This window comes from Penaeus japonicus, unplaced genomic scaffold (assembly GCF_977035675.1).
Source record: "Penaeus japonicus unplaced genomic scaffold, GWHDUDI00000001_assembly GWHDUDI00000029, whole genome shotgun sequence".
Lineage (NCBI taxonomy): Eukaryota > Metazoa > Arthropoda > Malacostraca > Decapoda > Penaeidae > Penaeus > Penaeus japonicus.
In genome coordinates, this window is record NW_028234431.1 from 29468182 (window position 1) to 29491854 (window position 23673).

Sequence of the window (23673 nt, forward strand, 5' to 3'; positions counted from 1 at the left end):
CATTTAGTAAGTGTTTCCCACACATATTTTCACATTCATCTTTTAATGGACTCTGGCTTATAAAACTAACTGAACACTCGGTTGTCATATACCTTGTCATGTTATACATCGTGCACCTTAGTTTCTCCTGTCAGCTTTAATGTAAAGAAAAAAAAAGTTTATAAATGAGAATCAAGCCTGCACCAGCAACTTCAAAACAGTCTAAAATGGGAATTATTCAAATATATTTTCCTTCACAAACATGATTATCATTATATCTTGATCATTTATGTATCACAGTATTGTACTTTGTCTAAATATATTAGGTGAAAGAAATACTATATTTAGTTAAATATCTTAATTATTTACAAATGAAACAACAACGGTGGTAAGATGTGCAGGCCCTGAGCCTAAGCGAAATTGTCACTGGGACTCTGGCAAACCACACATGGCACACAGAGCCTACAATTCCTTTTAACATAGTAGAAACGCCTCACAGAGGCAAACCCATTAAGTCGCTGAAGCATAATTTTTGGTTTCCTATATGATGCACACTACAAGGGAATGGTAAGAAGAGGACTACAACATGACTTATAATCCAGGAGACAGATTCATCAATAAATTTACCAGCAGTCTGCCTGATACATATACCTGCATCTTCATTGACAGTAATTAAATTTCAATTTCGTGTTTACCAAGAACTTACCAACTCACTATCCCTTCTAGGTTACTGGTAGCGTCACGGTAAAAGTTCACCATCTTCACGGCACTTCTGCATTTCTACATTTTTTTTATCAACTTCTTGCTCAAGATGTTCAAGAGACTCACTGTGGCATGTTCTTGCAGTGTTTCCCAAACCGTCTTTTTTTTTTCTCCCCGATACGGAAGTCAAAGCAGCAGCTATATGTATTACCTAACACTAAATGAAGGCTAGGAAATAAAACACTGACATCCATGTGTTAACATATCATAAAGAGATGTGTTACTCCAAATAATTTTGTAATCAGTTTTAGGATCATGCTGAAAATATTATTTACTTCTCAAGTAGATATCAAAATTCGTGATTTAGTAAAAATTTTGCAGGAGACATCTGCTATTTTCCAGCTTCAGTGATGGAGATTGTCCTATGACCGATTATTATTGCACATAAGGGATCATGTATTAAGTCTAGCTGGATGTCCCTTTTGACTGAACCTATGAAAAGAGCCATTTGTTATCTTATCCCATCCGTTTATTTCAGTAATTATCTATCATATGTGCACTTTAATCTCTTGTTCTTAATCGTTGTTAATTGTTATAAAGATACTTATAGCAGTTAACATAGGTGAGCCACATGTTTAGGTATACATTAAATAATACTGTATAAACTATATAACTTCAATAGCTTCCATGTTGAATTATGTATCACACAGAGTTCTAGAAATGGATGTAAAGAAAATGGAAAACAACATCTGTAAATTCATTTTTATGAACAAACAAAATATAAAGAAAATAAATATATAAATTAATAAGTAAGACTAGAAAAAATATATAAGCATTCACAGTCTCCCCTTCTAGTTATTAAACCTGACACTTGAGATGCATGTCTGTTTGCTCTGTGTGAGACATCAGCAAAGGAATGAAACTAGTTATGAGATCATGTCTCACAAGTGACTTGTGATTGAGTAAGTGTCTTGGTAAACAATGTTTGTAAACAATACAAAACAGTCTGGTGAGAAGGTGCTGGTACTTTTGGTGAATCCGACCCAGCTTTGGGTAGTTCAAGAGATGGACAACCCTGGGAAGATCACTAGATATACAGCTCTGGGATACCTACTAAATTTTCATGCTAAAGGCAGTAATCATCTCTAGAGCTGAAGCAGACACGTGTTCTGCTTGTGTCATGTTAACAGATAACACTTAAGTATATTTACCAAAAAAATAATCACAGCACAAATGTTCTAAACTTAGAAACTCACATTTTCAGAAAAAACCTGATCATTTCTATACAAAAAATCAAAATATTATTGATTTCTAATAATTTGTAGTTGACTTCATTCATCAAATTCCAAATGAATTTGTCCTTCATCTTCGTCCTGCAAAGAGATAGAAAAACAGAGATAAAGTCTATTCTTTTTTCTTTTCTTTTTTTCAAATCTAATGTATTCATCAATAAGTAAGTATATCTCTTAGACACAACTTCAGTTACAAATATTTAGAAAGGTTGGGAAGTCTTTTTTATGGAAAATTATATGCAACACTATGTATTATGTATTTCAGAACTCACATCGAAACCAAAGCAAGTCTCCATCTCCTTCTGCGCTTCCTTTTTGGCTTCTGCACTGATTTCTGTTTTCAATTCAGATTTCTTCTGCTGGAGTTCGAGAAGGGAGGGATCTGAAACTAAACAGGTCCCGTCAATAGGGCCTGCACAACAATATTTAGTTTTTGGAAACCTAGATTTGGTAACAGATAATAATATTCATCATTTTTTGTACATAATAGTATCACAGATATTTATCACACTGAATAGATTTGGCTTAGAATTTAGAGTTTAAAAAACATTTCTAACTACAGGAAAAAATTCAAACCAATGGTGCTTGATACAGAAAGGGATCAACATTTAAAGTTCACAAATTTATGTTACTAGCAACACTGCTACTAATAGTCTTTCAGAAGATTTTGCAAGCCAGCAGAATATAGTCTGTGGTGCAATATAAAAAATGGTTGGGTGAAGAGTAAATATAACATAATGACTCAAACAGCTTGATCAGCATTAACCCCTTCAACACAAGGACGCGTATACTGCGTCATCGCAGCCCTTGTGACATATCCGAGGACGCACATACTGCGTCGTGGCCGAGTTGTGTTAGCATTAGTGTTTTTTCTTCCAGATACTGTGCGAGATCTTTCAGTATATAGGTCATATACAAGACAATGGCTTACTTGACTTTCATTATTATTACAGAGGAGTGTGATTCGCTTATACCAGGAGAGGTACGGATATACCCTACTAGCAATAATTTTATTATTTCTTTTATGGAACATTATGTAAAAATAAAACTTGTTATGATTAGTTTACCATACTATTTCAACCGTTTTCTTTTGTCCTCTGAGTCACTGAGTTCTCTCTCCAAGGTCACTCTTCTCACCCTCCTCCCAACCCATGTAAATAACTTGTCACATGCACAGGGGGAAGAGGTTGATTATCCATATATTTGATATATAGTACATGATGATTATGTTGAGTTTTGGCTTAAAACTTGTTGAGGCTTTGGCTTAAAAAATGTTATATTCAATAGCGACGTTTAAAATTTGGCGCGCACCGACATCCCGGATTCGGCGTGGGGGCGCGTTTTCTACTGCTCGTAGTGAAGGGGTTAAACAAACCTGGGCTAGACAGTGGCTATACAATAAGTAAAATAAGCTTATAGTCCATGTATGACCTCCTTGTGTTAAAACACAAAACATCACTTCTGCACTCCATCCAATCCATGAACATCATTCCAGACCAACAATAGCAGTAAAATGATAATGATAATGTTCAAAACAGCATATGTGGACATACCCATTGTATCGCCAGTAATTGTCTCAGGAACCATTAAAGGTGAAGATCCTAACACACTAGCGACTCCGGCTCCATCGAGGGAGCTATCCGTCACAGGGATTCCATCCGACATCATGACATGTCCTTCTCCATCCTGAAATACAAGGCTGATCTTAGGCCACCATTTAATCAGAACAATATGGTTGAAACCCAAAATACAATATTTTTAGGACGGTTCTGTTTACCACCCCCCTCAAAAAAAAAAAAAAAAAAAAAAAGGGAAAAAAAAAAAAAAGTTAAAATAACAAAAAGAGAGAAAAACATTAAACTGAACCTAATCAATTTATAAAAGTGACCTATAGAGAATCAGACAGACACAAAAAAAATCAATATTTACCTGAAGCTGAATGACTTCCAGGACCACATACTGATTTCCGTCCTGTCCTTCCACAGCCATAATTTCATCCTCGTCAACTTCTCCTGTGTAAACCTCCACCTGGGAATCAGAACAGTATATTAAGAATCAGATTTTTTGGGAATCAGACTTTTATTCGGCATTAAAACAGAAATTTAACCCATTCGCGCCGGTTGACGTGCTGACACGTGGTCGAAAAAAGCCCCGGACCCGGGTGACGTCCTGGCACGTGCTACATTTTCGGCCCGCGCGCCGGGAGGCCAGTAGCGACGTGCTGAAACGTCCGCATTAGAATGATAGATTATTCTTAGTACAATTCGATTTTCATACTTGATTTGTCTTAGCTACTTTAGTTTATCCTTCTAAATAGTAGAAAATGGGATATAACGTAATATGAATGACGTCAAAGGTACATACGTAATCTTGAGTACGGCATGGTGATTTCTGTTTCTGATTTGTTGAATATGATGATCTGAGTCGAAAGACTATCGTAAAATCAATTGTAATTGGCCGAGGAATAAAAAAAAAAAAAAAATAAAAAAATTATATAACATCTTTTTGTTGCCCCACTAAAAGAAAATGACACTTGAAAAAACATTGCTGTTACTTGCATTCACTTGTATGCACATGTATGGTTGTTCATATTCTCTTTCTTTTCGTTTAGGAAGAAAAAAAAATTGAAAAAAAAAACTATGTTTGTTACCTCACTAGAAGAATGCTTCCACTTCCCATTGGTATTACAACATAGGAGTAAAGAATATGGAAAAAGTTCAATAGAATAACACTAAAAAAACAGTGCTATAACATCTTTTTCGACTGATATACATCCTCTGAACATAGCACTACTTTCTACACATGATTACACTTTAGACGCATTCACGCAAACCATAAGGATAGGGTGGGTGAAAAACGCTCTGCGAGCGTCAGAGCGACCGCGCGCAGCGGGAAAACACCCCGGCACGAACGGTTGCGCGCTTGAAATCTTCCCGGCGTTATCGGGAGTAGGCGAAATTCCGCCCCGGCGTGAATGGGTTAAGCAACAATCCCATTATTTTGTTAAATCATATCAAATTGTCCAAGGCCTTAAATTGGTAATTGGGCAGGTAAAAAATCTAACAAAAAAAACTCACCTGTTGCCCATTTATGAGCTGTAATCTTTTTTGTCTTCCTATTTTGAGGGCTTGAGCTTTCTCTTGTGCAGAGGCATCTGGATCGTGGATTGCCATGTGCCGGATCAAGTTTCCTGCAAGGATTAAAATTTGAGACCAAATCATCAAATTGAAAAACTCTCAATCATAACCCCATCATAGCCTCACACATCTCAATCAAGTAGAGGCAAAATAATACATATAATTACAGTTTACTCATATATCATCAATACATCTTGTTTCATAAACCACACCTACTTTAAGAGTTTTTTCAGTTTACATTCAATGCTGCACAAATCTTCATAACTATCTCTTTTCCAAACTTTACTACTTTAGTTAGTTGCCAGTAAGTAAGAAAGTAAGTCCCTAATTAATCAATCAATCGATTAAATAATTAATCAACCAGCTAATGAACTAATCAACTAAGAGACATGGATGGAATTGAGTAAAGGTAAAATTTGCAACCGGGAAAACATACATATATAAATTCAAACAACGCCTCTCAAAAGACATCAGAAACCAGAACTGATAGATACGCATGCTCAAAATGCAAGCAAAACTTACCTTTGTGTCTAAATGCTTTCCCACACTCTGGACATTCTTGAGTTTTTTCTCTAGGCATGGGGGGGATATAGGCTGGGTTGTGGTAGAGGTTCTGATGCCGCTTCAGTAACTGCTTTTGCCGGAAGGCCTGCAAACAGCACATCAACGAATGACAATGTAAATCAACCAAGCACTTTCTCACTAAAAAAAAAAAAGGTGAAACAATAATAACATCAACCAGAACTCATCAGAATATTTAGACAGGAGCTCAAAAAAATAATAATAAAAACAATAAAATAAAATTAAATAATAATAAAATAAAATAAAAATAAAATAAAATAATAAAACAAAACAAAACAAAGTAATGAAAAATAAATAAAATAAAATAAAATAAAATAAAACAAAACAAAATAATAAAAAATAAATAAAAAATAAATATAATATAATATAATATAATATAATATAATATAATATAAAATAAAATAAAATAAAATAAAATAAAATAAAATAAAATAAAATAAAATAAAATAAAATAAAATAAAATAAAATAAAATAAAATAAAATAAAATAAAATAAAATAAAATAAAATAAAATAAAATAAAATGAAATGAAATGAAATGAAATGAAATGAAATGAAATGAAATGAAATGAAATAAAATGAAATAAAATAAAATGAAAAAAATAAAAAAAATAAAAATAATTAAAAAATAAAAATAAAAATAAAAATAAAATAAAATATAAAATAAAATTAATATATAAAACAAAACAAAACAAAATAAATATAAAAATAAATAAATACATAAATAATAACAACAACAACAACAACTTCCTGTCATCTTACCTGGTCACACTGATCACACTGATAAGGCTTTTGTTCAGTGTGAACCAACATGTGAGATTCCAGATGTTTTGCTGAGGTCGAGGCATACGGACAAAGGTCACACTTGAAGCACTTCTCCCCCTCGTGGGATTTGTTGTGTTGCTTGAAAGTATATCTGAAAACAGACAAACAAAAAAATGTGTGTGAGGGGGGGGGGGGGGGGGGGCGGATGGGGGAAATATTAGCATATTAACTGGATTTGAATGGATATGTATCACATGTTTGTCCTCTACTATACAACCATATAGAATTTACATTCAGCAGGAGGAGGAGGAGGAGGAGGAGGAGGAGGAGGAGGAGGAAGAGGAAGAGGAAAAGGAGGCAGAGGAAGAGGAAGAGGAAAAGGAGGAGCAGGAAGAGGAAAAGGAGGAGGAAGAGGAAGAGGAAGAGGAGGAGGAGGAGGAAAAGGAGGCAGAGGAAGAGGAAGTGGAAGAGGAGGAGGAGGAGGAGGAGGAGGAGGAGGAGGAGGAGGAGGAGGAGGAGGAGGAGGAGGAGGAGGAGGAGGAGGAGGAGGAGGAGGAGGAGGAAGAGGAAGAGGAAGAGGAAGAGGAAGAGGAAGAGGAAGAGGAAGAGTTAGAGGAAGAGGAAAAGGAGGCAGAGGAAGAGGAAGAGGAAGAGGAAGAGGAAGAGGAAGAGGAGGAGGAGGAGGAAGAGGAGGAGGAGGAGGAGGAGGAGGAGGAGGAGGAGGAGGAGGAAGAGGAAGAGGAAGAGGAAGAGGAAGAGGAAGAGGAAGAGGAAGAGGAAGAGGAAGAGGAAGAGGAAGAGGAAGAGGAAGAGGAAGAGGAAAAGGAGGAAAAGGAGGAGGAGGAAGAGGAAAAGTAGTAGTAGGAGGAAAAGAATGAAAAGGAGGAAGAGGAGGAAAAGGAGGGAGTAGTAGGAGGCAGTGGAAAAGGAGGAAAAGAAGGATAAGGTGGAGGAGGAGGAGTAGGAGGAAAATGATGAGTAGGAGAATAGAGAGGGAGAAAAGGGAGCAGGAGAAAAGGGAGACAGAGAAGAGGGAGACAGAGAAGAGGGAGAGGGGAGAGGGGAAAGGAGACATCAGCCAAAAACAAAGATACAAAAGCACTACCAACCTGTCTGGAAAAGCTTTGCCGCACTTCTTGCACTTGAGTGGTTTGTCCGAGGTGTGCAGTTTCTGGACATGGATCCGGAGGTCTGTCTTGCGCCCACACGTCGTTGGACATAGCTCACACGCATATACCGGCTTGTTCCCTGATGCAACATCCAAACACAGAATTCCTCTTTCATTGTCAATTATCTAAACATTGTCAATAGGCATTATATTGCCCCATAATTCTCTGACATCTGTTTGATTCAACTCAACTCATGCATGCTCTACGATCTAGTGTCTAGCTATTGGTTGACATCACAAAATAAAATAAATACATAACATCTAGCTTAGTATCAAAAATCAGAATTATAAAAAATATATATACCTGTCTTAGATTTCAAAGAGAAACTTAAAATAAAACAGATCATGGCATTCACATGATAGGTTACCCTCTGCAAATGATGATCTACAGTATAGGGCATCTTCAAAATATGTTTGATATCATTAACAAGTGGGAATATAACTGTAATGTAACCACTACAGGTGACTGGCTCAGGGAACAGGGCTGAGTCTGTATATTGGAACCCATGCTTAAGCCATTTTCACCATTAAAAACAATAGAAAGATTTCAGCATTAGTAATAACACTTGCATATTAACTGAAGCTATATATTACTAGTCATATTATCATATCTACATCACTCTTCAATAAACCATTGAAATTTCTTGATGCAATATAATATCAACTGCAAGCGTTTTCAGACTAACATAAGTAAAGCATCAAGCCTTATCTACCTACCTGTGTGTATCAGTTTATGCGCCTTCAACGAATTGGACTGCGTAAACCTTGCATGGCAGATTTCGCATTCATAAGGCTTCTCTCCAGTGTGAATGCGTAAGTGGCGCTTAAGTTTGAAAGTGTCAGGACTGGCATACGTGCAATGTGGACACTGATATGGCCGCTCCCCTGTGTGGCATCTCATGTGCCGCTTTAGTTTGCTCAGCTCTACGCTTGCATAATCGCAGTCGGGGCATTTGTGGGGTTTCTCATGGGTATGAATGTATCGTACATGCCGCACGAGCTCACCTGATGATCAAAATTAAATTAAATAAATTATAGTTAGTGATGACATGTCTAAATGTGTCAAATCAGCCCTATATATCTGAAATTGATGTCCTCAACTCTCTGCACTATTTCGCATAAAAGCAATATAATTACCCGAGGTGGTGAACGTGCTTTCACAGAATTTGCAACGGTGGGGTTTAATGCCTGTGTGTGTATTTACATGGTTCTGTAGAGAAGCTAATGTTTTAAACCCTCTTTCACATACAGAACATTTGTGTGGCCTCTCTTCACTGTGTGATTTCATGTGTCTTGATAGGAGATATCTGCAACAACAAACAACTATTCAACTAACAACAGATGACACTAACATACATCTTAACTTAAACCAAAATTCCGGGACTCTTGAATGCATAAAGCCAGCGCTGCGCGCTGGCTCCTAGACAAAGTAACGCGTAGCCCAAAAACCGTTATCTTGTCATCCGTCGTTAACGGGTTAAAGGCAAAGCATGAATAATATAGAAATCATGCATGCCTGACATTTTAAACAAAAAGAAGGATATGAACTGTAAATATATCTATTACATATGTACAAATGTGAGCAACTTTCAAGCAATGCAGATCATCATGAATATGAATATGAATACGATGATGATGATGATGATGATGATGATGATGATGATGATGATGATGATGATGATGATGATGATGATGATGATGATGATGATGATGATGATGATGATGATGATGATAATTATATCATGATAATTACTATAACTAAGATAATTACAATTATAATCATTATAACAATTATTATTACACTGATAATACTCATGATGATAATGATAAAATTAATAATAATAATAATAATAATAATAATAATAATGACAAAAATAATAATACTGGCAATGACAATGACAATAACTACTACTACTACACTAAAAATAATTACCAACCACTACTGCGACAACAATAATGACAACACCATGATGATAAAGATATGTGACAACGATAACGACTATGACAACACCATGATGATAAATATAAAGATAAAAATAAAGATAAAGATAAAGATAATGATAAAGATAATGATAATTATAAAGATAAAAATAAAGATAATGATAATTATAATAATAAATATAAAGATAAAGATCACGATAATAACAATAATGACAAATACTGATAAGACAAAACCATAGTGGAGTGGACAATGCATATCCCCAGAATCAATGGGTAAAATGTAAAAACACTAAAAAAAAAAAAAAAAAAACTCACGCATTCTTCCACTAAATTTAATCTTACCTCTTTGGGCTGGTATAATTACAATAGTTGCACATGTGGGCCTGAGTAACGGTTTGGGATTTTTTGTGTATTATCCGCATCATTTTTTTATCGTCCTCCTCACCGGATTCCTGTAAATTGCGAACTATTAGCCTTTACGTACGCTGCATACACTTCGATTATAATTTCTTTCAAATCAATTTACAAAAATTTTCTTTAGATAAAAAAAAAAAGGGAAAACAATACATTCAAAAACAGCACAGGTTTTCAATCCTGATGCAGTCAGACAAAAAGTCAAGTGAAACACATCAAGCCATAAAACAATTAATAAAACACTGATGAAGCACTTACATAACTGAGACCCTCATCAGCTTCATTGAAATCATAGACTGTGTCATCTTTGTCATTCTCTCCAGACTGCTCAACAATAAGGACATAACTGACTTCTCCAGGATTTGTGCTAGATGGCACTATTGTAACAATCTGATTGTTGTCACCTGAAAAATAACAGATCAAGAAATTACTTATGTAAAAGCGTTTTCTCTAAAAGCCTTTAGCATTCAGTTTACTTTTTACTACCATATATCTAAACAGATTGAAGCTAAACAGATACCAACTATCATTACCAAGATCTATTTTCACTTGATCTCTGGAATCATAGCTCCTACATGTAGAGCCAAGTGTGCCATTCACATTACTACAAACACAATCATGTCTATGATATGTGTGCACTTTTTGCACTGGTATGAAGCAATGTGATATGGCATTCTCACATTTGATTCACACCTCTTATTTCACAGAATATATACTTCCACTTATAACAATAACTTTATTAATATGTGAAAATACAGGACCCAATCAGCCCACTCTATCTAGCCCAATGAATAATTCCTTTCTAAACCTTGAAACTTTGTGCCCATGATATTTTTTTTTACCTGTGCTTCTACTCATTAAATAAAAATAAAAAAATGTAAAAAAAAAATAAGATTAAACAATGTTTTATCATAAAATTTCAATACAGCTCATCTATTCAAAATCAAGGACACTAGGCATAGATGTGAAGTAAAATAACACAAGTAATAAATCAAAATCAACTAAAAAGATATTAGTTTGCCCATTAACACCGGGACATATTTTGTCCGACATATTTATGCTGATTATTTTTTCTACACATAGTTGGTTCACTAAGGCCTATCTGGCTTCAACTGTTTACCCCATTCCTTGAACCTTAAAAATAAAAATATATATTTACAATCATCATTATTCTTATCAACATCAAATTATCACATCACAACAGGACGTATTTTCGCCTGAACCCGCTTCACTCCAGGGGGTTTTCCCCCTGGACAGGGCCGCACTGAACCTTTCAGAGCGTCTTTCTCCCATCCTATCCTTATGGTTTGCATGGCTGTGTCTACAATATAAAAGCATGTAAAAATATTGCCATGTTCAGAGGAGTTATTTTAGTTGAAAACCTTTTATAGCAATGCTTTTCTAGTGTTATTCTATCAAACTTTGCCTATATCCTTCACTTCTATGTAAAAATACCAATAGAAAGTGGAAGCAATCTTTATGTGAGGTATGAACATGCACACATACCTCATGACATGACATGAAGTGATTTCACTGGTAATCGACAAATCAGAAATAGTACTACATTAGTCATTTTCAATTTCATTTCATTTGATTTCTTGGCCAATCACATTTGATTTTACAATAGTTTTTAAAGTCAGATCGTTTTATTCAACCAATCAGAAGCAGAAACTACCATATCATCATCAATATCACTTAGTTTTCTGTGACATCATAGCTGGCAGAGGCCGGGCCGCCTTGAGCATATAGCCCGGGCAAAGCGACGTCTTCGCATATCTGTCTGAACTGAACTCTGTGACATCATTTTTTAAAACCCCCGCCAAGGAACCACCTTGTCGTGGCGCGGGGGCTTGAACTCCTTTCTTGGACAAGCCCGCTCTGGATTTGGCCAGTCTCTCTGTCCCGTTGAGGTGACCTTCTAGCGGCGGGCTCTCTGAGGAGGGATGACTAAGTGTTCCTAGGTGCTGATCTAGTAGGTGGGGTCGCACCCCCCCTGGTCCTCCCCCCAAGGGGGCCTACACCTACCCACGTGTTTGCCGTGCGTGGTGCCCCTGTGCGCTGGGAGACGGGAGTCCTGGAGGTTGAGCGATGCCGTGTATGAGTACGCCCTGCGGCTAGCAACACGCCTCTTTGGTCCTCTATTCCAGCAAGACGGGTGGCCTGATCTCGACTCGGTTAGGTCAATCGGCTGGTCTCTCTTGTGAGCTAGGCTAGGGTCAAGTAGCTCCTGCCTTGCAGGCAATCGCATGGTCTTGAGAGTGCCATTAACGCGAGGCCGGGGTTGCGTATATCCTCCCACCACCCCTGTGGCTCCTGAGCATGGACTCATACAAAGCTTCCCCTTGTTGGACTCCGTGGTGGGTGGGGGCGTGGGAGGAGGAAATGAACCGCTTATTACATGGCAACCGTAACTCATAAACCCATGACTGACATCCCTGTTGACGAACCTTGCATGACGATGACAAAGGCTGTCACCCTAGACCCCTTCGAGGGCTTTGATGACAAAAGGGAAAAGATGGGCAGGGATCTGGCGTCGGTCCAGGAAAAACCCACCCAAGTACCTCGGGCTGGACCCTCCAAACCAACCCCAGGCTCTGACAAATCTCTGGCGTCGGTCCAGACGAGAAGTCAATCAAAAAATGGAAGCCAGACAGGACCCTCCAACCCTACTGGCCCCACTGGCAAAACTCCGGCGTCGGTTCGGAGAAGAGGCAAACGACCTCGGACGGCTTCGGACTCAGAGGGCGAGTCTGCAGCCCCAAGTCGGTTCCCCCAGTTTAGGGTTCCTCCTAAACCGGAAGGATTCGACAATGCCTACCAGATGGTACGGGCTCTGGAAACCCAGAGACAGTGCCGTCTGACGATTAGAATTGCCAGAGACAATGGCATGATAATCGTTCCAAAGGACCAAGCCACCCTCACCTTCCTCCAGAAGACTGACAAGCTTCTGGATGGGCGGAAGGTGAGCCTGTCGGCTCTGACTCCCGAAGAGAGGAAGTCCAAGATGGTGCTTCTTGGCTTTCCTCTGATGTATGACCTCGAGGTCATCACTGCACATTCCAAGGTGGTGGGCGCTTCTCGACTTTTGAAAGGGAAGCACCCAACCAGACAAGTCCTGGTCACTTTGGAGGGAGCTCCAGTTGCGTCCTTGGATCTTGGCAATTGGGGCTCTTACAGACTCAGGACATACGTCCCTGACCCGCTCCGATGCTTCACGTGCCAGAAGTACGGACACCACAAGGCCACTTGCTCTGCAAAGCCGAAATGTGGTGTCTGTAGTCAGGCACACAGAACAGAGGTGTGTCTCAAAGCACACAAAGATGGCAAGCGAGACATCACTGCCAAGTGCCCAAACTGCCATAAAAAACACCACGCCTGGAGCCTCGGATGTTCTGTTAAAAAGGGAGAGGCTCTTCGACGGTAAGAGATTGTTGCAAAACGACCAGACTTTGTTCCCGCCCCTCCAGGCACAAAGAACAAAGGGGTAATGGCTCCCCCCTCCTAAGAGGAAGGAAGCACCGCCCATAGCGAAACCAGCACCAGATGCCTCCAACACAAAAGAGTTTCCGGCTCTGGTGGAAGTTCCAAGTCGGAAACAGACCCGGAAGGGGTCTGGGAACACCTCAAAGGCTACCCCAAGAGCGGAGAGTCCGACTTTGTTCACAGAGAAGGACTTGACGCTCCTGCTGAAGACAGTTGTCACAGCAGTTGCGACGGCATTGGGAAGGACCAGCGAGGAGACGGAGAAGGCAGTCGAGATAGCCATGACGGCAATGACTCAGACCGTCAATGCCCTGAAGGAAAAGGACATGAGGCCCAAGGCCACAACTCCCCCTCCAACTCAGGGCAAGACTCCTTCTCCCACCCCAACTCAGGGCGAGCCCTGTCTCCCCGACAAACCTGCGGCCAAGACCACACTGGCAGAGCCTGCGCCCAAACCCCAAAGGGTGAGGAAGCCAAGGCCACCCAAAAAGAAGGCCAAGGCGACCAGGAATACTCCACCTCCCAGGAGACCCAGCCCTTCCAACTCGACCTGTCCTGACGACAGTGACGAGTCAAGTGAGGAAATCACACTCAGTGTGGAACTCACCAAGGAGTTGTCAGACTCCGAAATGTCTGACGTTACCCACACGGGGGCGTCGGACACAGAGACCGAATACCTTGACGTCAATGACTTAGTGAACGCAGACAAGCACTATGGCCACTAACTTAAGCATACTGCAGTGGAACATCAACAGCTTCTCCCCTAGGGCCGCCCTTCTCCACGCGATCGTGCGATCTCGGAACATTGATGTTGTCATGCTCCAAGAGACGCTAACAGGGGAATCTGTACGCTTCTGCTGATATCATCCCTTTGTGCTACCGAGTACGCAAGGTACCAAGGCCTGATTACCCTTGTGAAGTCGACTATCCCCTGCTCCCTGATTGCCGATCCTGGGCAGTGCGGAGAAGGTGTCGAATCCCTTGCTGTTGAGATCCATTTGGCCGGGGGTCCTCTCAAGCTGTACAATGTATACAGTAGGCCAAACTGTAGGGGCTTAGATATCAGTGAAGCCTGTGCTGCTGCAGCACATGAGCTAATTCTTATAGGGGGGGACTTTAATGCCCACCACCCTATACTGGCTCCCACTCAGAGACGTGATATGGCAGGCTGCCACATAGCCGAGGTGCTTGAGTCGTGCTCCGAGATTGCTCTTCTCTACAGTCAGGAGCCTACACACGTTGGCGGGGTGGGGGTCCTTGACCTTACTTTTGGCACTGCGGCTCTGGTCGAGAGAATTATTTGGTCTGTGGACAACACTGCCACGAGTGATCATTATGGGATAATCACCACCATCATGGACGCTGGCCCGGCACCCATGCCCCAGCACAATCCTCGATGGAAGGTGGAAAGAGCCAACTGGAAAGCCTTCCAGGAGGCTCTGGCCGTGTGCCTCAGAACCAGTGACTCCTCACTTAATGATAATGTGGACATACTTGAGGCCAGACTAGTAAATGCCATAGACGAGGCAGCCTCAGAAACCATCCCCAAAACTCGTCAGTGGTCCAGGTGTTTCAAGGACGCCTGGTACTACAATGATGAGATTAAGGAGGTTAACCACAGAATCAATATGTGCAGAAGACACTTTCGCAGACAGAGAACTCCCGAGAACCACACTCTTCTAAGAGAGGCTCTCAGGGATGCTCAGGAAACTGCTAAGAGGTTAAAGCAGGAAAAGTGCTGGAGTGGTGTGAGTCCTTTGGCCACCAAACCTCCCTTTCAGAATTGTGGAACCGTATCAGACGGGCCACGAATCGCTCAGCCCCCAAAAAGACCCACCATGACCCGCGGTCGGAGGCGGAGAGACTGGCACTCGAGTTCTCTGCTAGAACAAGTAGCGTCGGACTACCAGCAGAGCTGAGGGCATGCCAAGAACAACTGCTCCCAGGCAGGCATGCCCTCATCAGAGCAAAGGCGGTCGAGCCTGATGATACAGATGCCATGTTCTCTCTGAGGGAATTACGGCGAACATACAAGTCCAGTTCCCGGTCAGCCCCGGGTAGCGATGGGATCTCCCACCCCATCATTTCCCACCTAGGACATGAAGGTGAGCTTGCACTTCTGCATCTCATCAACAAGTCCTGGGAAACTTCCTCACTGCCACAGTGCTGGAAGAGGGCTGATATAATTCCCGTCCCCAAACCAAAGGAGCCAGGACGGTACCGCCCCATCTCCCTGCTTAGCTGTCTAGGAAAGACAGCAGAGAGAATGGTACTGAATCGGCTCCAATGGAAGCTGGGACCTCCACATGAACACCTACACGGGTTCACAAAGGGCAAGAGCACTACCCACAGCATTGCCACCTTACTGAGCACTGTCAGCAGCAGCAGCGCTGTCATTGTCTTCCTTGACCTGGAGAAGGCTTTTGAACTGGCAAACCCGTTAGCCATTCAGGAGATCCTGATCCGCAAGGGAATCAAAGGCAGGCTGCTTGCCTGGATTGGCGATTACTTTCGGAACAGAACTGCCAGAGTGAAGTTCCAAGGTCACCTTTCCAGGCATTTGCCTCTAGAGAATGGCACCCCTCAAGGAGGGGTCCTTAGCCCGGCCCTGTTCAACATCCTCATGTTAAACATTCTCGACATTCCACTCCCAGCGGGGTGCACGATCATTTCATATGCAGATGATCTAGCAATTATCTCCACTGGGAGAAGAAATGTGAATCCAGTCAGAAAGGCCCAGCGTTGTCTGGACCTAATAACTGAGGAATGCTGCAGAGTCGGGCTTAAGATCTCAGCAGCCAAATCGAAGGCAATGGCGCTGAAGCATGATGTCTGTGATCAAAGACTGCGAGTCCAAGGTCTAGAGCTTGAGTGGGTACACGTCTACCAATACTTGGGGGTATGGATCGATAAGAACCTCACCTTCCGCTCCGAGATCAAACATCTCTTAGACCGGACCAAGGCAAGGCTCTCTGTCATGAGAGCTCTGTCTGGGCGGCGCTTAGGGGCTGGACACCGCGTACTAAGATCTTTTTACGTGCACGCTGTCCGTCCCATTGTGGACTACGCCTCCGTCGCCCTGATCACAGTAAAACCTGGACTCAGGAAAAGACTCGACATAATGCAAAACGAAGCCGCCAGGATTATTCTGGGTGCCCCTGTGTGGGCTAAGGTTACTAACCTCCTCCTGGAGGCCAAACTCTTTCCCCTGGACACCCGGATTGATCAGATGGCGGCCCAGTTCCTTGCAAATGTCTTACAGTCCCCACTGGACTCGCAGCTAAGACAGAGAGTGCAGCGTCGGCTTGCACAAAACCAAGAACTCTTTGCTAACAACACCTGGCTGTCTCAGACAACCAGAGTGCTGAAACGCTTTGAGCTCAAAGAGACACTACTGATCAAGGGCATGGACCATCCCCACCCTGACTATGTCTCAGCCCCGCCGTGGGCACGATCCTTGATAGAATTCTCTGTCATGAGTCTATCAAGAAGAAAAACGCAGTACTCACCGCCTCTATTGAAGCTGAGGCGGAGAGGAACATTACAGCAATCACGCCGCTGAACAGTAAAACCTACTTCACGGATGGTTCTGTAGACCCCACCACCCGCACTGCAGGCGCCGGTTTTGCAGCAAGGGGCATAGAGAAAGCTATGCGGGTATCAGACAATGCCTCCTCGCTCCAGGCAGAGGCAGTAGCTATTATGGGAGCCCTAGCCCATGCAGCCCAGATGGACGGGCATGTTGTCATACATACAGATTCTAGGGCCGCCATTGACAGCCTGCAACAAAGCATGCCCCTTGATAACGTTTACTTGGTAACTACGATTCTCACCATTGCTCAGAGAATCCTGGATCAGGAAAGACGCATCATCATCAACTGGGTCCCAAGCCATGTTGGTATTGAAGGGAATGACGTAGCTGACAGGTTAGCGGAGGAAGGCAGGAAGAAACCCTTGAGTGATCTTGTGGTGCATCCTAGCCGGGAACTGCTAAGGCGTAAAACGATGGTTGCAGGGCAGGTCGGTGCCCTGCAGCGACACAGAGAGGAAGCGAGAACCTCCCCCTCGGCCAGCTGGTACTCAAACGCCACAGGCTATGAGTCGCTGATACTCTCTCCCAGAATATCAAGGTGTGCTGAAGTCAGTCTGCACAGACTGAGAATAGGCTACCCTTGTGCGTGGCAAATCATCCCCACTATTGGGCAAGATGAGCGACGCTGTGAGTATTGTGGCGCGCCGGACGCCAAATTAGAGCACTACCTGATGGAATGCGAGCACACTCGCTTCCTCAGGCAGGGCCCAGAGACGACAGCCGCTGGGCTGGTTAGAAGGCTATGCCTGTCATTAGCCTCCTGGCAACTGGAGCGCCTACAGGCAATCCGACCGCCAAGGTAAAAGTTCAGTCATGATGATCAGATGAGTCAGCACTTATAGCCAACAGAGACCGGGCTACCCCTTCCACACAACCCGGGCGAAGCGACGTCTTCGCAAAATCTCTCTGAACTGAGCTGAATTGAATCAGCGATGATGATCAGAAAAGATTAGATAAGATGAGTCAGCACTCATAGCTGGCAGAGGCCGGGCCGCCTTGAGCATATAGCCCGGGCGAAGCGACGTCTTCGCATATCTGTCTGAACTGAACTGATTTTTTAAAAAGTTATATCACATTTTATGACATTCAAACACCTAAACTAAAATAACAGAGTCTAAGAAATAATGAAAAATAATCATATTTAAGAACAAACAAGCGTTCTATTGCTGACATTTCAGTACATCACACCTGCCCTGCCCGAAACTCAGTGAGAAAATGCACGTCTCAAGACGTCACCCAGGTCCGGGGATATTTTCTGACCGCGTGATAGGACATCAAGCAGCGCGAATGGTTTAATAATAATAATAAATATAATAAGGTTAAAAACAATGCTAATACTAACAGACGTAAAACCTATTTTTCCAAAATTTAAAGAAACAGGGCAAGCCAATGAGGTATGGTAAGCCTCCTTGGTGAAGAAGTGCTAATAGAGCACCTTGTGTAAAAAATTATACATACAAATTACAACAAAACCATAATAGACATTACATGTCCCCAGCATCAATAGGAAAATAAAATAGCTATTACCTAAAATTACTCGGGATCTTACCTGTGTTGAGTACAACCTGGTTACTCGTTTCACTCTGATCCATCCCGGATATTACCTGTAAGGTACCATCCTCCCCAAGGGCCACCTGACTCTGGGACAAGCTGTCACCATCCTGAAAGTTTTGTAGAATTGAATACAAAATTTGGCTTTCTAATAACTTGCATCTCAAATCTCTACAGCTCTGAAAAGACTTCCCTTTGAAGAATGTACCCACTGAAAAATTCCCTTACTGTTCACTCAGTGTAAATCCAGACCATTCACTATATTCCCAACTGTGTTTGCTGTAATTTCTCCTTGGACAGATAGCAGTAAGTCACTTGTTTCATTCATAGTTTCAACAAGCAAAAAAGTTGACTTTTGTTTTTAGTTTCTTCGCATGAAAATCAAACAGAAAATAACACGTCCCAACTACCTCATGCAGTGAGTCTTCTTCTGTGTGGAGCATAACAGAACCATCTGTCCCTCCACCCCCTCCATCTCCTTCTGAACCATCTGTGCCCTCAGAGGACACCACCACCATCTGTTGCTGGCTGCCATCAACATTCTGGTAGAAGTACTGGCCTGATTCATCGACGAAAACCTGAGCTACATCACCTGAAGAATTAAGAAGAGTAAAATAAATACCACAAAATATAAATAAATAAATAAATAAATAAATATATATATATATATATATATATATATATATTGCTATCATAAAAATTCAAGTTTTAATCATCATAACCTTTCACGTTTTTAAATAAATCCAAAAATATTTTTAAAATTCCCAGATAATTTTATAATTTTTCTTCCTAATTAAATTACTTATATTTGTTCTATCTTCTTATTCAATTTGCTTCATTTGATCTCCTTAATCAAGCACATTCTATAAAACACCAACAAATATAAACCAACCTGAGGTTGCCTGGTCACCAGTCTGTATTTCCTTATTAAAGGTGTCCAGGTAGTTGTGAATATCACTTATCGTCTCTCCGGCCTGACTCCCTTCCATCCTGCAATAGACAATACTATTCAGAAAATGCAAAGAAGAGGATTTTTGTTCACATAAATATAGCATTAAATTCTCTTTCCATCTTACTAAGAAACAAGCATATTCATAAAACTGTAAATTCTAAATTCTCAAAATATATATATTTTTTAAAACCATAGTTACACAACTGAATGATTAATTAGTCTGCACTTCAAATGGAAAAGTGCAGTGAAAAGGTGATCCAACACCACAAAAAATGCCTAATACTGAAGGGTTATCAATCAATAATGTTAATCATTTTCCTTTCTATCACTTATTATAGGAGTCAACAGTTAAGTCCGTCAGAAACTTTTACCATAACAAAAATTCTGTTAATATTGCAAGTCAAGTGACATTCAACCAAATTAAAATCAGTTATTATATTAATGGTCTTACTTTCACTTTTTATTGCAAAAAAAAATTGAGGGGGATCTCTATTGCAACAGCCAAATGAGAATCTTATAATCAAGAAAAAGTAAATAAATAAATAAATAAACTGCACACAATCCATTCACAAACAGAAACACAATCCGGAGGATGGTAAACGTTAACAAGATACCCACTACGGTTCCAAAAGAGAACTCTTTCTGATATCGGCATTGATTCTTCTTAACCCTTTCCCGACGGGGCACTAGCAACGAGAAGACCCTTATGCTGGGCAATTGCAATATTGCATTGTAATCGTCACACTGGCATGACGCCCCGGCATCGGGAGTTTGGCTGTGTCACACTAGTGTGACGCACCGTCGTCATTGGGTTAACTCCACTTAAAACTTGCTGTATTCTGAAGTCAAACACAAGCATGTCACACTGTCAATACTTATAATCTGGCGAGACAATGCACAGACTAGTTTCTCATCAGGAAGATCTGCAAAGTCTTGCCAGAATATACATTAAGAGGCCTGTCAGTCTTTGCCAGAGCGTTGGCATGGGAGAAACGCGGATGTAGGAGATGCGAGAGTGTCGTAAGCATCTAAGGTTGAATACTCATGGTCTGATTAACGAGAGTTTGAGATGTATCACCTAGAATAAACCTTTTGAAAATAACCCCAGAAACCATCATCAAATGAAAAAGATCTGATCTCTTGACACTCCTCTGGATCTTCACTTGAAAACTACCTGCAACGTCAACACTAGACTAACTATCGTGACTCAAACTCAACCAATTATGAAAACACACAATGGACAATTAACAAGTGGAAGTTGGGTATGTGTTGTTGAATAAGGCCTATTCTCCTGTCATGGATCATAAATTAATTAATAATTTACTCTCTTACATCATAAGTTGCAAACTAGATCCCCAAATGTTATTCAATTGCAATACCGATTGTAGAAAATTGCATTATTACGGTGCTTCGTTGACCAATCCTTATTAAACTTGAGGAAGAATTTATTTCATTTTACACCGAAATGTGTAATCAACAATATGTGTTTCCCTTCAAACAAAGTAATTACAAACAAAAGACTCTTCACATAGAACTACGCCTGACAAAAGATAATTATCGAAACCGAAAAAAATCCATAAAAAATAACAAGACGAAAGCGACACAAGAGAGACAGAGAGAGAGACAAGACAAAACACAAAGAAATAAGATTAAAACTCGGGGGGAAAAAAAGGGGTCTTGACAAAGGGTCTCCATTTATTACACATAACAGAGGCGCAAATGACAAAAGATAATCGTCGCTGGGTCTTTCATCAACCAAGAGCAAATGCCAGAGCAATATTGGTCAGCTACTACCACGCAATCTGACGGAATTTGGGGCTACAAGAGCTACAACGACGCAATCTGACGGACAAATTTACACTTAGAGCTTTTAGGAGTGAAAAGTAGGGGGCATCACAAGCGAGGGTTCATGACTCCAACACGCTCTCCTCTTTACCTCCCTTTTCGTGGCTTTGCGGACCTTCTCCTTCCTCTTTTGGAGCACGATGGGGTTAATTGGAGGTAGCAACGTGAGAACCAAGTGGATTTGGGGGTGATAAGGGGTTGGAAATGGGATTAATTTGGGTGGGAAATGTTACCTTCGTCACTCCTCTTTCGGCCGTTAGAGAGCGCACGGGAGTTGGTTAAAACAAAATGGCGGACTCAAGGGATCCTTACCTTCGAGCCGAACGACTTTTTGCCTTTTTGATGGTTCCCTACGCCTTCTCTATGTGTGTTAGATGTGAGAATGCGAGGTGGAATTTGAGAGTTGTGTGGCTGGGACGGCTTTGGTGAATATGGTTGATGAGTTGTTTATTTTTTTTCAAAATTTTGTTCAATGTTGGTGCGCACAATAATCGGCGAAGAAAAATATATATGTATTTTAACATTCTAGAGTAAATTACCATGTAGAATGAAAATTTGTAATTAATAAAGGTTATTTTGTTGTATTTATGAATGCAAACAAAATGATAAACAGCATATCGGTCTTTATAATAGTGGCGGCAATTTCAAAATTACGATTTAAAGGGCAACTTCGTCGGTACGTTAATAACTTTACTCTGATTGACACTTAAATAACCAAATGTCGAAAAACATGCTTATGTATACGACAGTATTCCGACCAACTTTAAACCCTTAAAAGATATGTAAATGCACCATGAAATGAAATAAAGAACGGAAAATATATGAGTTCGATAGAGAGAAACCTTTCAAGTTTACCTCTACAGATAATCATAGTTATAATGATTGTCATAATTTATGCATTGATTTTCCTTATGGTTATTATCATTTTAGTTACATATGTTTCTTGTCATTATTGATATTATCATCATCATCACTAATCATAATTAATATCATAATTATTTATATTACTTTTAGGTGTTACCTAACTTATTTCTTTTCATATTATCACTATTATTATTGTTATTATTATTATTATTATTATTATTATTATTATCATCATCATAGTTATTATTATTTGTATAATCATTTTCATTATCATTATTATTATTATTATCAATATTATTATAATTACTATTACTATTATTACAATTGCTATGACCATTACTATTCTTATTATTACTGTTACTAGTATTATTACTATGACAATTACTATTATTTTTTTTTTTTTATAATAATATCATTTATTTATAAGTTAATATTATCATATTTTCATTCTGGCATTATTTTAGAACTGCTACACTTAACAGTTGGTCAATTTTTAAATTTGCTTTTGAGGTAAACATGGCCAGTGGCCGTAGTCATAACAGCATTATTGTCACTGTTATTATTCTTACTGTTCCTCTAAATAATATTTTATGCATTATTGTAACTTAATTATTTTTGTCGACATCATTGCGGCTGAATTATCTTGACTATTATATATTTGCTACTGAAAAACAAATTTCTTACTCCGACGACCATCATACTGTGAATATCACATGATTAAAATCAAAAGTAAACATATTATTTTTATTAAACATAACAGTATAAATAAAATAAACACAGTGAAATCTGCATAGACACAAATGACTCTGGCTAAAGAGTATATCAAGATAAAAACATGGGCAGAGCATTTGCATAATACAAGTGAACCATGTTCAGTAATGTGTCCTTTTATTTTCAAAGCATTTTCACACCAAATAGAAAGCATGTCTGATTTTACAAAACCTTATCATTCTTTAATGTAGATTATTTTGCTTTGTTCAGACTAAGATTTAGAGCAGGGGTGAAATCTGTTTTTTTCTATTTATGAAACCAATAATTCCCTGATCACTTAGAACCTTCAAAATGTTTTATAATCCAGTATTATTGCAGCGTATTTTTTCTAATTTGAATGGAACATCTTTTAAAAGAAGTCATAATCATAATACTAAGTGTTTATACAATATCAGATACTATGTGTATTTAAGCAGTTTCATTTTTAAAAAATATTAATTTTATCCAGTATTTATTTTTTAAATCTTCTTATTCCCATTCAGCATTAAAAAGAAAAGAATGTCTACCATATCAATCTTTATTCCAGCTTTTCAATGTCTATAATCATCTAAGCCCAAAATGTAGCATGAAAATAGTGCTTAAATAGTATGACATCTTAAATATATTTTAAAAGAGATATTTAATTAAATGGGAGAAA

The 23673-nt window shown here is 40.0% G+C and overlaps 1 protein-coding gene across 8 annotated transcripts in view; it reads right to left on the minus strand.

Moving 5' to 3' along the window:
* LOC122253696 (uncharacterized) overlaps nucleotides 1–21703 on the minus strand; it is a 21755-nt gene extending 52 nt beyond the window's left edge. Inside the window, exons 1-16 of one of the 8 annotated variants that reach the window (XM_086554183.1) lie at nucleotides 21635–21703; nucleotides 19497–19594; nucleotides 19015–19196; nucleotides 18603–18714; nucleotides 10237–10382; nucleotides 9907–10016; nucleotides 8761–8930; nucleotides 8341–8628; nucleotides 7565–7703; nucleotides 6453–6606; nucleotides 5633–5759; nucleotides 5051–5163; nucleotides 3903–4001; nucleotides 3527–3659; nucleotides 2246–2361; nucleotides 1–2054 (exon numbers count right to left, since the gene is read on the minus strand). The exon at nucleotides 1–2054 is cut by the window's left edge and continues 52 nt beyond it. In XM_086554183.1, coding sequence (XP_086410309.1) covers nucleotides 2013–2054; nucleotides 2246–2361; nucleotides 3527–3659; nucleotides 3903–4001; nucleotides 5051–5163; nucleotides 5633–5759; nucleotides 6453–6606; nucleotides 7565–7703; nucleotides 8341–8628; nucleotides 8761–8930; nucleotides 9907–10016; nucleotides 10237–10382; nucleotides 18603–18714; nucleotides 19015–19196; nucleotides 19497–19593 — 2028 coding nt within the window. In that variant the 5' untranslated portion in view covers nucleotide 19594; nucleotides 21635–21703 and the 3' untranslated portion in view covers nucleotides 1–2012. Of the gene's footprint in view, nucleotides 2055–2245; nucleotides 2386–3526; nucleotides 3660–3902; nucleotides 4002–5050; nucleotides 5164–5632; nucleotides 5760–6452; nucleotides 6607–7564; nucleotides 7716–8340; nucleotides 8629–8760; nucleotides 8931–9906; nucleotides 10017–10236; nucleotides 10383–18602; nucleotides 18715–19014; nucleotides 19197–19496; nucleotides 19595–21258; nucleotides 21282–21492 lie in introns of those variants that run through there. The other 7 variants (XM_086554181.1, XM_086554179.1, XM_086554182.1 and 4 more) reach the window with 7 other exon arrangements.
* Nucleotides 21704–23673: the final 1970 nt, after the last annotated feature.